The 14,428-nt window shown below is 36.9% G+C and overlaps 1 protein-coding gene across 1 annotated transcript; it reads left to right on the forward strand.

Moving 5' to 3' along the window:
* Positions 1-4,277: 4,277 nt before the first annotated feature.
* Positions 4,278-13,326, forward strand: vtnb (vitronectin b). The gene is made up of 9 exons (XM_007259609.4): positions 4,278-4,446; positions 6,083-6,202; positions 6,279-6,503; positions 7,720-7,859; positions 9,038-9,194; positions 9,549-9,704; positions 10,343-10,592; positions 11,829-11,989; positions 12,949-13,326. Exons 1-9 carry the CDS (start codon positions 4,389-4,391, stop codon positions 13,065-13,067), a joined length of 1,386 nt encoding a protein of 461 aa, XP_007259671.2. The 5' UTR covers positions 4,278-4,388; the 3' UTR covers positions 13,068-13,326.
* The last annotated feature ends 1,102 nt before the right edge of the window (positions 13,327-14,428 follow it).

The following is a 14,428-nucleotide window of genomic DNA, read 5'->3' on the forward strand; positions in this document are numbered from 1 at the left end:
TTCCACACTCTTACCACACTCCAATCCCACACAGTCCAAAAATCACGATTCTGTAAAAGAGATGTATGCATAAATAACCTTTATTATGTATTTAAAAGTTGATACTTAAGTTCTTTAGAAAAGAACTTCAAACATAATCTAGACTAAGACAGCAATAAACTGATAATCCAGCAGTGTTGGTCTTGATAACAACCCTGCCAGAAGACTATATGCTCCTCCTTTAATGTTGTTCATAAAGGCAGAATCTGATATCTGATTTCCTGAACTGATATCTACAGTCGAGTGCAAAATGTGGTAATTCCAGGTAGTTATATGATAGTTATATATCTTTCACAATAACAAATAGGGGTCATTAGGTAATAAACATGGAATATGGCTTTGAAACACAACAGTGTATATGATTCTATTTGGCTACCAAACCATTAGACACAAATATCACTGTGTTTGCTTAATAATTCCCAATTCAGATTTAGTTTTGTTTTTGTTGTTTTGTTGTTGTAATGTTTGAAAGCTTGTTTATAGGTCAGAATGTCACAGTTATCTTTATAGAAATCTTATCTGACTTAACAATGTGGTAGAGAATTATTTCAAGATCGGGAAAATTAAATAAAACTGGAATTACAGGCAATGAAGATACTAAATTGCATCAACTTCCTGTTCTGTATTGCTAAGCACTGAACTGAATCTTATCCATTCTGACCTACATATTGCAGTTTAAATCGATGAACCTTTAACAGAGCAAGACTGTTAAGGACTATAAACAAAGTGGATTTGAAATCTAAATAATAAATAGATAATAAATATGCAATTTGTAAAAGAAACCATTAACCCTCTATGGCCTGATGTTGCCCTCAGGGAACAAACCATCTTTTGTTTATTACACCATTCCATACTATACCTTATTTTTATATACTTATTTGTTTTTTTTGTTTTTCACATAATGTTACAAGGCATATTCACGTCCAATACAATGAGGCGTACAAGTAGAAGGATCATAAATAAAAACATGTATATGTGCAAGTAGATGTATATTTATTATTTAAGTATATTTGGCTGTTTATACTCTCATTATATTCTTACATTCTTGTTGTAAGCTTAAAAAAACCAAACCATTGGGCAACATTACGTAGATCATTTTTTTAGGGCATCATGATAAAGCAATGGTGATTCAAAAAATCAGCTTATTATATATAAAAAATGGTCTTCACAGCAAAATTGACAATGAACTCTTTGAAAGTTGAATTTAACACTGTCCTAGATAACATATGGTCCCACTCACTATAGTGTTAAAATAACTTGAGTTAAAACTCAAGAGTTAAAATTTTATAGTTAATATGGTGTTAAAACATTTTATCCCACAGGGTAAAACATCTCTCAAATTTGTTAATTCAATTTGTTTTTAAGTTCATTTGAATTAATTTTTGTATATTTTCTGAACATCACCTGAAACTATATACCAGAGCATACATAAAACAAAAAAATGTGTGCTATACCACAGAATAAATTACTTTTTTATCCTATCAAAGCTTTATTTAGACTTAGACCATAAAAAATAGCAAAAAACAAAAACTCTCTGGTAAAAAGAAGACCCTTGTCCACCATCCAACCCAACACCAAATGTTGTGAAATGTGAATAATGCTCCATTATGGAAACCACCACAACTAAATCCCATTTACCTACAAACTCATATAACACACACATACACACACACACACACACACACACACAAACACACACACACACATACAGACATACATAATAACTCCACAGAAAGAACAATGGTAACTGCAGACCATGTTGAGAGTGAAGCAGAATCAAGAGGTAGAGCCTGTTAGACAGGGTTGAATTTTTAACTCCTAGAGAGTTAAAACATCTTCACACTGTGATTTTAACACTGTGGGTTTTACTGTGTAAAAAGGTTCTCATAGAAGAAATCTCTCAAATATCTCTGTGATTTTTTTTCTCCTCAAAAATATAATTCATGCCATAGGGGGTCAAATTATGTATGCCTAAGGGGATCGACTTTTATAGATCGTATAGGTTTTTATTGATCTTTATTGATGAAAAATACATGTAGGTCAACATCCTCTGATTTCTAAAGTCTTGAAAGTGTTGTGCTGAGAGATGCAGTAAACAAACACAAAGACATTTGTTTCACAAATCACAGGGAGAGAGAGACAGAGAGAGACAGAAGGAAAAGAACAGAGATTGATTGGAATAGGAGTTGAGCATGTTTTGTTTCCTTCTGTTAATGGATGCCACTGATACACTGACCACAGGTCAAGGTCTGAGCTGCAGAGTTACTAGCAGTCAGGTTATTCCTGCAACATCCAAAAAACATATCCCAAGTGCAGCCACTGTTAATTACATCTTTATTTAGGTCATATGGGTCATTTATTTACCACAGAACATAACGTTGTCTGTATATATACACACACACCACACTGCTGTCCACTATACTGGGAAAAAAAGAACATTGAAATGTACAGTGACATGCTGGTTACAATTAGCTAGTCAGTTGCTGTGGTAAATTTTACAGTACACATACTGTACATTAAATCACAGTACATCTACAATACTGAAATTTCTATTACAGCAATAACAATCAATAATAATCTGTCAAATAAAATTTGAAGAATAAAAGCTAAAACTGATTGAACAGCTGTTTGTGTAAACTGAACTGAATGTATTTGTCTTAAGCCCTATCTAGATAGGACTAATTTCTCAGGGGGTCCTGAGGTTTCCTTTTATAGGGGGGTCCTCTGTGATTTTATTCCTGTCCAGAACGACCATGTATGTGTTTTTCTCAGACGTCCTCTGAGAAAATTACAGGCTGAATTACCTACTGCTGAATTAACTCTGTGGTCCTCCGGTAATTTTAGTCCCGTCTGGACGCACATCTCTGATTTTCGTCTCCTCACGTTTAATAAAATAGTTTATTGTCCACTGCCACGCACCCTAATTACACTTTGGGCACGCTTTTTTTTCTACGGAGATCCACGTAAACACAACAGCAAGTGGAAATGGAGGAGCTACTGAACGCAATGTCAAGTGACCTATAAAGCCTAAAAAAATTGTTGCAAGAGTTTTATCACTGAGTAGATGTGTGAAATATTTTTCAAAGATGTCCCCCTGAGAAACTAATCCCATGCGCATAGGGCTTTAATGTGATTTTTTAAAGACAGCTGAACAAAAAATATTGAATTGCATTGTAAATTACATCAATCAAATGCCTCAACTAACTTAATAAAGTTTTTTTTGTTGAAAGTTGCCTTCACCTGACTGTGTTGGAAATATTTACAAATGTAAACCATAGTTAAAGCCTAGTTAAGGCCAAGCCAACTCAATGCACATCCTCATTTATATGAATGAAGTTCAAGCTGCAGCCAGATAGCGCACAGCGTACTCTCAAACGGAAACCACCATCCACCTGGAGGACTGCATCAGGCACTACAGCATTTACCCAGTGGCATATTCGGGCATAGTTATACACACATTTACACACACACACACACACACACACACAAACATACCACACTCTTACACATACACACACATCGATTTTGAGTATTACATTTTTCTGGGCAATTTAGAGTATCCAATTTACCTAATCTGCATGTTTTTGGACTGTGGGAGGAACTGAAGGAAATCCACACAGACATGAGGAGAACATGGAAACTCCACCCAGATAGGGACTTATATAGGATAAGTTAATAAGTTCTGCTTGGAATTCTTAGAAAATTGAAAAGCCTATTTTTTATATTAACAAGAAATGTAATCAGGAATATTAGTTGGCACAGTTGTTGGTGGTTTTCTTCAAACCTTTGAGTTTTGAGTTTGCTTTCTAAATGCAATGAAACCTCAAAGATCAACATTTACACAAAAAAATGTTCCTCTAAGGTTAGCTGTTTACAGTGTTCTGCACTGTATAGTGTGCTTTTAAACTGACTGTTTTATAACAGTCGATACACAAGCACACACACACACAAAAAACCTGGAGAGGCATTGAGGCCATCTGTGGCCAGCGGTTGTTTACTGTGGCTCACCATTCAATACTTACCCCAATAATGGCAACTGTCCAGATTCAACTAAAAATAACTTTTAATAAAATAATTTAGCCAGTTTTTTGTATTAAAGATCAGATTCTCTTTATTCTGTGTAAATAAGTGTCAGTGCAATAACTGATATTTTATTTTAACTCAGAATTGCTGGTCAATGACTGCTCCAGTAAAACACACTAAACAAACAATGCGGTGAATGACTTTTAAAGCAAACGATCTGCTGAACACACACATCACTGCCTGATCACTGATCACAGAGAACTCAACAGCTCAGCATTTAGCATTCAGCATACGAACCGAGAGAGCCAGCACATGAGCTGCTCAACATGAAATCACTGTTTTTGATATTACTTGGACTGGCGACAGTGACGTTTGCTGCAGAAGGTAAGTGCAGATGCAAGCAGGGATATGGAGCAATTCATTCTGCATGCATGTACTTTTCAAGTAAATTTGTTTTTCAGTGTTTTCTCTTATAAAATCTGCACTATTGAATATGTATTATACAGCATACAGTTATTAATGACAGGAAATACATTTTTATTAGAAAAGAAGTAGAAAACTCACTGGTTTAAAACTGAACAATCTGGGCAGATCACAAGGCTGAGTTAAAAAAGGGCTTACTGTAAAAATATGGAACCACACAAGATTCATGATGATACATCAGAATTTTAATTTACAGCTATATAAATAATAAGAGACATCTTATGATGATGTTTTTCTTTGATTTTACAAAATTAAAAAAAACTCTGGAATATAATCAAGAGGAAGATGGATGATCACAAGCCATCAAACCAAGCTGAACTGCTTGAGTTTTTGCACCAGGAGTGCAGGCATAAAGTTATCCAAAAGCAGTGTGTAAGACTGGTGGAAAAACATGCCAAGATGCATTAAAACTGTGATTAAAAACCAGGGTTATTCCAACAAATATTAATTTCTGAACTCTTAAAACTTTATGAAAATGAATTTGCTTTCTTTGCACTATTTGAGGTTTGGAAGCTCTGCATCTTTTTTTATTTCAGTAATTTCTCTCTTTTTTAGAGCTATATATTTTAAGTACCCTTAATACATATACAGACTGTAGCAATGATTACGCAATGGATTAAAGCTTTATACTGATAACCTTTAGAGAACTTTAAATAGAAAACACTCAAGTTGACCTTCGATTGCTGGACAGCTGAAGGCATTAACCCTTAGCTTGATCACTAAATCATTGAGTTCTACAGAAATAGCCTTCGTTTAAGATTATAGTTTCTTCTCACTTTTTGTGTTGCAATCTTTACAACACAAAACGTGATTAACAAGCAGTAAAACATCATTATTCATTTTTTTTATATGAACGTCATCTTTGTGTTCATTACATGAAGTAAGCCAAGAAGTTGTCATAAGGGTCACACTGATTTTAAATGAGTCAACTTTCCACTGTTTGATTGGTGTTATGAAAAGGGTTTGGAAGGAAGAGCATGCATGAACCCATTCCTCTCAATCTAACATCCCATAAATACTATCTACCTTGCTTACGTGTTCATGACAAGTCTTTGCAGCCCTCCAACCCGCCCCGTCTCCTCCCTTTAATTAGGTCATCCCTCCTTCCTGACTTCATGAATCAGAGAGGGAGGATAAGCTTCCTACGAGAAACAGAAGCTACTCAAACTCCAACTCAAAATCCCCTCTCATCATTCCCTCTCGACTAATCACAAGCTGGTGACATGTTGTAAACTAGCAAACTAGCATTATTTAGAGGATTCTCCCTAATTTAAAATGCACATGTCTACACTACAATAAATATCTAAATGATTATTGCTTGAATGAAAAATGCTTTATTTTTATGTTGTGTTACGTCTTAAGTTCTTTACACTATTTCTTTTTAATTCATCTTTTGAGAAATGATTTACAGAGCCAAAGCTTTACTCTAAATAGCCCTCCCTAGAGTTAGCTGGAAATGGTATTACCTTTTGATTGTTCTATTGCTGCTACATTGTTCTTATTTATTTAAAAATGATCTTGTTCCTCTTCTGCTCAGAAACGTGTGTTGGACGGTGTAAAGAAGGCTTCGACTCTTCAAAGAAATGCCAGTGTGACATGATGTGCAAGTACTACGGAAGCTGCTGTCAGGATTTTGAGACCACATGCCGGAGCAAAAGTAAGCTGCTTTTTTGTGTAAAAGCTATTACTCACAAGCTGAGCTGGCAAAAGATTAATCAAGCTTTAATCTGTAGTTGCCCGTGGAGATGTGTTTGACCTTCCTGAGGAAGATGTGAACACTACAGTGACCCCCACCACAAAGCCAATCGTGACCACTGCCATTCCCACCACCCCCGTACCCACCACCACCAACATACCCTTCTCCACTGTACCTCCTGACCCGGAGGCAGTCGCCTGCAGCGGCCGCACGTTTGATGCCTTCCTGCAGCTAAAGAATGGATCTATTTACGCCTTCAGAGGTGATCTTACTACATGCAAATATATACACATCCTTAACGAACACACTTTTTACACACATTTTACTTCAAAAGGACTGTTTAATTGCTAAATGTAGCTTTTTAGGTAAAAGTAGACACAGTCACCCACTTTACCCACTGGATTTAGCCTATATTGCTAAATCAGCTCCATTTTAGCTTAAGTACAGTACCAGTCAACCTTAAATTCAGTGTTGTTTCATTATTTTAAAACTGTCTGCATTGTAGATTAAAAGAATATGTTTTATATTTTAGATTCTTCAAAATAGCTCCTCTTGCTTAGATGATAGCTTTGCACATCTTGGCTCGATTTTCTCAGTCAGCTTTATGAGGTAGAGTCACCTGGAATGATTAGCTTTCAGTTAACAGCTGTGCTGAACTTGTCAAGAGTTAATGACTTGAATTTCTTGCCCTCTTAATCTGACTTTGAGCATCAGTTGTAAAGTTGTGAAGAATTAGTGGTATACAGTGCATAACCCTATTTGAGTAATGTTCTAAACCATATTATGGCAGGAACTTCTCACTTAAGTAAAGAAAAAATACTTTAAGAAATAGAGATCAGTTATTTCGAAAAATTCAACTTTGAAAGTATCCTTAAGTGCAGTCGCAAAGACAATCAAATTTTATGATGAAACCAGCTCATCAGCACCGCCTTAGGAAAGACAGGCCAAGAGTTACCTCTGTTGCACAGATTTTTGTTTAACACTTTTAAATTTACTATATGATTGTGTTCCTTCATAGTCTGGATGACAGTGTAGAAAAAACATTTAATGAGAGAGTGTGTTCAAACTTTTGACTGGTACTGTTCCTTAAATAAAATATGTAAAGACAAATTGCATAAATATGAATAGAAATTAACACAACATTAAATAGGCAAAGTAAAACATTATTTAGACATTTTTTGCTAACTGACTGTGGTAAAAGGAGTTTGATTAATAGTTGTTACAGCTACAGGTACTCGTGACGAAAAGGAAGGACTTATTGAATTGGTGTTTAAGGCTGTGAAAATTAAAGAAAGTTTTATGTAAAAGAGAGAATGTGTGAAATTCTTGTGAAATTTTACACAAATAATTTTTTTTTTTTTAAATCAACAGAACCTGTCATTTTACCCTGGGAATGTAAAATTACATGTGTTCATAGACAGACAGACAGACAGACAGATACAGAATCAGTACTCTAAACCTCTAAATGTGTGTTGTAGGTGATTACTTCTTTGAGATGGATGAGCGCTCAGTGATGCCAGGCTATCCCAAACGCATCAAAGATGTCTGGGGCATTTCTGGTCCAATCGATGCTGCCTTCACTCGAATCAACTGCCAAGGAAAGACTTATATATTTAAGGTATTGAATATACTCTTCCACAATAATGTATTTGTGTTCCTACAAGAAAGCTTTTTCTTCACAGATAAAACAGGCATCTGACATCTTTTCTTGTGAGTGAGGTTAAACTCATGTCAAAAATGGATGATGGGATATTCCATTTACACATTTGTGCAGATATTTACCATTCCTTGATCATAAAAGGCATTACCCTCCACAGTGGACAGCATAGTGGATAGTACAATGCAAAAAAAAAAAAAAACAACTCTAACAAGCAGACAAAATTCATCCATATTCAGGGCAGGGTTCTTTAGATTCCATAGGACATGGCAAAAGTCACGGGACATGGGTTAATACTTGCCAGTCTACATACATTCATTTGTTACTGAACTGTCTAGAACAGTGGTTCTAGACAGTTCCTAAACCTTTACTGTTTCGTCTTTTCCCTGACCCAACACACCCAATACATCTAGACAAGAGTTTAGGGGTCCGAAGTACCTGAACAGGGAACCGATGGTCTAGCAGAACTTAAATCAGTTATCTCATGGTTCTTCATTGATGTTCATCATCAAAGAACAAGAACATTGACAAGGTACGATCAAGCATTAAACCTAAGCACAAAGAGGAAAGTCTGCTTTACACAGGCATAGGCCAACCTGTTAAATATTTCTTAAAGAAGTCCCAAAGAGCAGTAGTATTCCATGTATTCATGGTATCAGTGTCCTGGCACATCTTTGCAGTATCTAAAAGCAGACTGTTTTTTTTTAGCATGCCATTCAAGAACAAAATGAACCAAACAATATACTCATCCTGCATGCTCTAGGCAATTGCACATTCCCACCAGAGAGGTCTCTAAATCCCCAAATCCCCCAGACTTATGGACTGTTTCTTTAAAAATATGAGAATAAATAAAAAGTTATCTTCTATGCTGCAAAAAAATTACAAGAACCTTGATGACCTTTTACAGACTCTTCAGTTTGAAGCTGTTGAAAAAAATTATTTTCTTAAGGTGCTTTAAAGAACCTTCAGGAAACACTTTTCCTCTAAAATCCCTTTCTTAAAGGTTCTCCCGAAGGCACATTTAGGGGTTCCACTCTAAAGAATTTCCAAAAGTTCCTCAGTAAACTTCAATCAAGAGTGATACCATTCAAACAATTATGTTTGGGAACTTAGTGGACACTTCTGTGTTTGCCACCCAGGGTAACAAGTACTGGCGCTTTGATGGTGATGTTTTGGATGAGGATTATCCCAGAGATATCTCTGTGGGCTTTGAGAAGATTCCAGATGACGTTGATGCTGCGTTTGCCATTCCTGCTCCAAGCCACCATGGGAAGGAGAAAGTGTATTTCTTTAAAGGTGTGTAGACTGTGTTAAAGCTGAATATCACTTCTGCATTTATTAGCCTCTATATGTGTCATAGAAAAGTAGTCAGTGCAAACCAGTGACTTGTGTTAAATCAATGAAACATCTGAAAGAAGTGGATAAACGTTTTGGGGGTTTTGATCAATGCAAAATACATGGCAGCCAATCAGAGCAAAAATGATTTCAAGCATCTAAAACATAGTATAGATTAGTATGTAAACTTAATTATTCTTGTTTTTGAAGCATCAATTCAGCCCCCAAAGAGATGAATATGTAAAACCAAGAATATGCAAACAAAATTATAAGATTTAAAACTGATTAAGTATAACAGCTCCGTTCTGCTTCCAGGTGACCGCTATTACCAGTATGAGTTCAAGCACCAGCCGTCACATGAAGAGTGTGTCCAAATGACCAGGTCCTCCCCCTCTGTTCTCTTCACAAGCTACACTAAATTATACTGTGACGACGAAATGGGAAACCTGTTTGACTTTCTCTTTGGAAGCTGTAAGTGTGCATAGCATAATATAAAGCTATAAACAACAGCTGCACAGGATATTGTTTGTTATTTATTACTGCTGGGCTGGAATATGACCAATCATAATGTTTTTCACAGTTGCTGTGAAGATCTTAGAGGTGTCAAGTAACGAAGTTTAAATACTTCATAACCTTACCTAAGTAGAAATGTTGTTTATCAATTATTTTTTAGACAACTTTTTACTTCTACTTCTTTTTTCATTTTCACACAATTATCTGAACTTTCTACTCCTTACATTTTAAAAATAGCCTTGTTACTCCTATTTTATTTCAGCTTGTTTTCATTCCAGCTTTTCATTGTTCAAAAAACATTATCCAGATAAAGCTCTACACCAGGATAGAGTGAATCTGATTGTGGTTGGATGAGAAGTATAAACATACACCATTCCGACACCCTATTGGTTTATACAATCCCTCACACCTGCACACGTCACACCCCCCACACTCCAGCAAGGACATAGCAGACGTATATGTAGCCTAGTGTGAAGATGATCCATGCAGAGCCTCAAGAGAACTTGAGTCAAATGTCCTAATTAAGCATCATTTATATATTTGCATTGTACTAAATGCATTCTGTCTGTCTTCTGTCCTCTATTTTCTCACTCCAGTACAGGGACATCACAAAGGTCCCCGCTTCATTGCCAGAGACTGGATTGGCATCAAACCTCCAGTAGATGCTGCGATGGTGGGCAGGCTATACATGACCGCCGTACCTTCCACCTCACCAGCTCCATCCACAGGCGGAGATGCAGTTCTCGGCAGGAGACGGCCCCACCGCAGGAGAAAGCACAAGAACCGTGGTTCCAGGCTCAGCCGCTCACTGTTCTGGGAGGATTTTGGATTGGATTATGAAGAGAGGTGTGGTCATGATCAGAGATTGTAGTATTGTAGTTGGTGGGCTACACTGATGGGCATGGTGGTCTGGAATTGAGGTGTGATCAGAGAAGTTTCTAGCATATTGCCATCTAGGCAGCAGAAAACTCTGGGGCACCACTGACTGAAATGAACCCTGACAACAGTTAACCGTCAGAAGTTCATTACTATCTTGGCAATGTAGGTGCGTTTTATGCCCGGATCAGACTATACGATTTTAGCCCGATTCTGACCCGATTTTGTTGGTGCTGACAAATTGCGTGACAAAGGTCTGTGTAGTGTGATACAGTCAAAGAGCAGTTATTTTCACGTGAGCGATGCTGTTGGAGCGTCCGACGGAAAGACTAACATGTTAGAATGTTTAGTATTTTATTGCCTTTTCTAACATGCTCAACGACGTGCTCCCTGACGCTGACCAATAGGAAGGCAGAGCAATCTGTGGCGCACAGATGTAAACATGGGAAAAGAAAGCGAGACGGTGCTCCTGCAGTTCACTGGAGCAGTAAAAAAAAGAAGAATAATCTAATAATCATCTAATAATCTATTTCATCCATGAAATACTCTTTTTACAGGCACAGAAACCTAAACAGCTACATCTTTACCATACCTCAAGTTGTCTCTGGAGTACAAAAAGCATGTAACACAGAAATGAGCCCACGGTCACTTTTCCCTCTTTTTCTTGTTTTTCTGAGTACAAAAGCACTCCCATCATGCAAAGGGCTTCTGTAGCCAGGATGGTCAGATTCTAGGCTTCTCCCCTGCGATGACCTACGAACACACGCGAGGATACGGACGATGATTGGTCGGTGACTAACGTGTAGTGTTGTCACTTGTAGTGTCCCCCGAGTACGACACAAAATGAAGATAACTGCTTAATCTGACATAATAAACATCGTGAGGGACAAAAATGTTGTGTAGTCTGAGCTTGGCATTAAGATGTACACCCCAGCATTTTTACACACAGATCGTTAAACTAGAACTCTATGTGCTGGATGCAATGTAAAGAACATGACAAATATAAATACAAATATATTGAATATTAATTAATAGTTGTAAGTTGTGGCTAGTTGTGTCAAAAGTTGTGTAAAAGCTTTTACATATACACCCGTTTAACACATGAAACTACTAACTGCTAAGCAAGTGGTAATACGATATTGTAAGTATGTTTTTTATTTGTAAGTGAGTGTAAATAAATGTCAGTGTTTATTCTGATTTGGCAAGGTATTTTGGAGCAGAAAGAAGAGGTAAAGATCAGAAGAAAGGACGGGGAAAGCGTCCATCTCTTTTTGACTACAGCTATGACTCTGAGGACTACGCTGATGTGGAGATCACTGTGCAGGAGAAAGCAATGCCAGTGCAAAATGTCTATTTCTTCAAAAAAGGTATTCACTACACATAAACATCACACTAGTTATCATAAAGCTGCTATTGCCAAATTTGCTTTTGCCATATTTGGTTATAGAAATGGTTTAATTTAAAAACAGTGAGTGCACTTACATACATGCACATTATAGACTAACTATAAACAGATTTCTGCTGTTATCTGTATATTTATTCATGTAGTCATGCAAACAAACAGCATATTACAATTTCTTAGATTAGACCTTTCTGCAGTAAGGTCTTTGGGATTATTGGTCTGTTGCTTACTCATGTAAACTCTGAGTTTTCCCTTTATCTGTTTACCACACTTCATATAAACACATTTGATCGGATTACTAACAAATTGGATTATGAGTGCACTCACTGGGGCACCAAACGCTCCAGCGAGCTAAGCGCTGCCACTATGATCGTGAGATTGCTGGTTTGAATCCTGGTTATGCGGCTGGCCATCAGCTGCCAGAGCTCTGAGAGAGCACAATTGGCCTTGCTTTCTCTGAGTGGGTAGATAGCACTGTTTCCCCCTATCACTCCAAAGGGTAATGTTGATCAGCACAAAGCGTCTGTGAGTGGATGTATCGGAACAGAGTCGCTGCGTTTTCCTCCGAGTGTGGTGTGATGCTACTCGGCAATGCTGCATCAGCAGCAGTTTGAAAAGAGGCTGTGGCTGACTTCACACGTGTCAGAGAAGCATGTGCTAGTCTTCACCCTTCTTGTGTTGTGAAATTACTAGTGATGGGGCATATACAGCTGACTAGCTGCTGATTGGGTGGAACAAGTCGGTCTAGCTAATTAAAGGGAAAAAATCTGAGAAAATTTGATGAAAAAAAAAATTCAAAACACACTCACTGCTTGTGCTTTGTCTTTTATATAATGAGTAATATTCTCTTTGCAACCATTTCAAAATGTTGTATTATCATTGATTCAATTGTTTTCATAAATACACTTGGTTCTATTTACTTAGATAAATACTACAGAGTGGATCTGCAGACCAAACGGATCGACTACGCCAACCCTCCCTACCCGAGATCCATCGCCAAGTACTGGCTGGGATGTAAAGTAAAGGAATTGGCAGAGAAATAAAAACTATGAAAGAATGTTTGTCAGGAATATCAAGCCCAGCAGCCACTGTTTTATTAACCTTGCTTTCGTTAGGATGGTGAAAAATTAGGCATCTGGCCTCTAATTTTCGTAACCTTCTCGTAACCTGAATCAAAGTTGCTGACCTGTTGCCTTCTAAATGAAAAAATACTGATATTTCCTTTTATATGACCCAGTGGAATATTCCTGTCATGCCGTTGATTATCACAGTCAATAAAAATGTGTTTATCATGATGTTAAATGCTCTATATTAAATGCTGTATATTAAATAAATATGCAGTTATAGTTGCAGGAGAACTCTGTTATGAAAGTTCATTATTAACCAATATTAAGTTATTGATTGTGCTATTAGTCCATATATAAAAATCTACAGTTTTAATTAAGAGATCATGGAAAATTACTTTCCACATGTACAGTCGTCTAGGATCCAAAGGTTACATAAAGATACCCACAGACACACACACACACACACACACACACACACACACACACACACACACACACACACACACACAGACCCGCTTTAACTGTATCAGTCCGTTTCCTTATTAGGATTAAGGGTAAAGTCCTCAAATAATAAAATCACATGTATAACTAATTTAAGCACAAACATTCAGGTCATCTCAAGATAAAAAAACAATACACTGAAATGCCAGTAAGTTTTTCAGTTTGCATGGAAAATTTCAGCCAGATACCACCAGCCACAATCATTACCGCCCACTGTGCTGTCCCACTACACATACACTTCTGACAATGTGTATCAAGAAACAATAAATTATCTCACCTCAGTCTCAGCTGAATATACCTCATAAAAGACAAGTATAAGATCTTATCATTTATTATATACCTGTCATTAATTTAAACTGAAAATAAACCCGGGCGACTTAGGATTCAAACCCAGGTCTTTGAAAACAGATAGAAAGTGTTTAGACAAGTGTTTAAAACTTTTAAACACTGGGGACTGGCTTAAAAGGGTCTGGGGGCCTGAAAGCAGATGGAAAACAAAGACCACATCTAATGTGGGATTTTGCTCGGAAAAAGAACAAAAGGAAAAAGGCTTTTCCAGGAGAGAGAGAAAATAAGAGGAAAAACAAAACAACAACTTTTCCAGCAAAACACAAGAAAACTGAAAAGGGGGAAAAGAAGACAAAGAAAAATTAAGTATGCATTTTCCTGCAAAGCTGAGTGTGGCCCTGCTAACACTGATATGCTCAAAAATATCCCAAATAAAGCTGGCTAAAACATTAATCAATCTGCATGACATCCAAGCATGAAAAATGTTTCAGGCTGTTGCTGTTATTAAATAAAAAATGCAAGTAATAGTCAATGCCAGATATTACTGG

This window comes from Astyanax mexicanus, chromosome 17, assembly GCF_023375975.1.
Source record: "Astyanax mexicanus isolate ESR-SI-001 chromosome 17, AstMex3_surface, whole genome shotgun sequence".
Lineage (NCBI taxonomy): Eukaryota > Metazoa > Chordata > Actinopteri > Characiformes > Acestrorhamphidae > Astyanax > Astyanax mexicanus.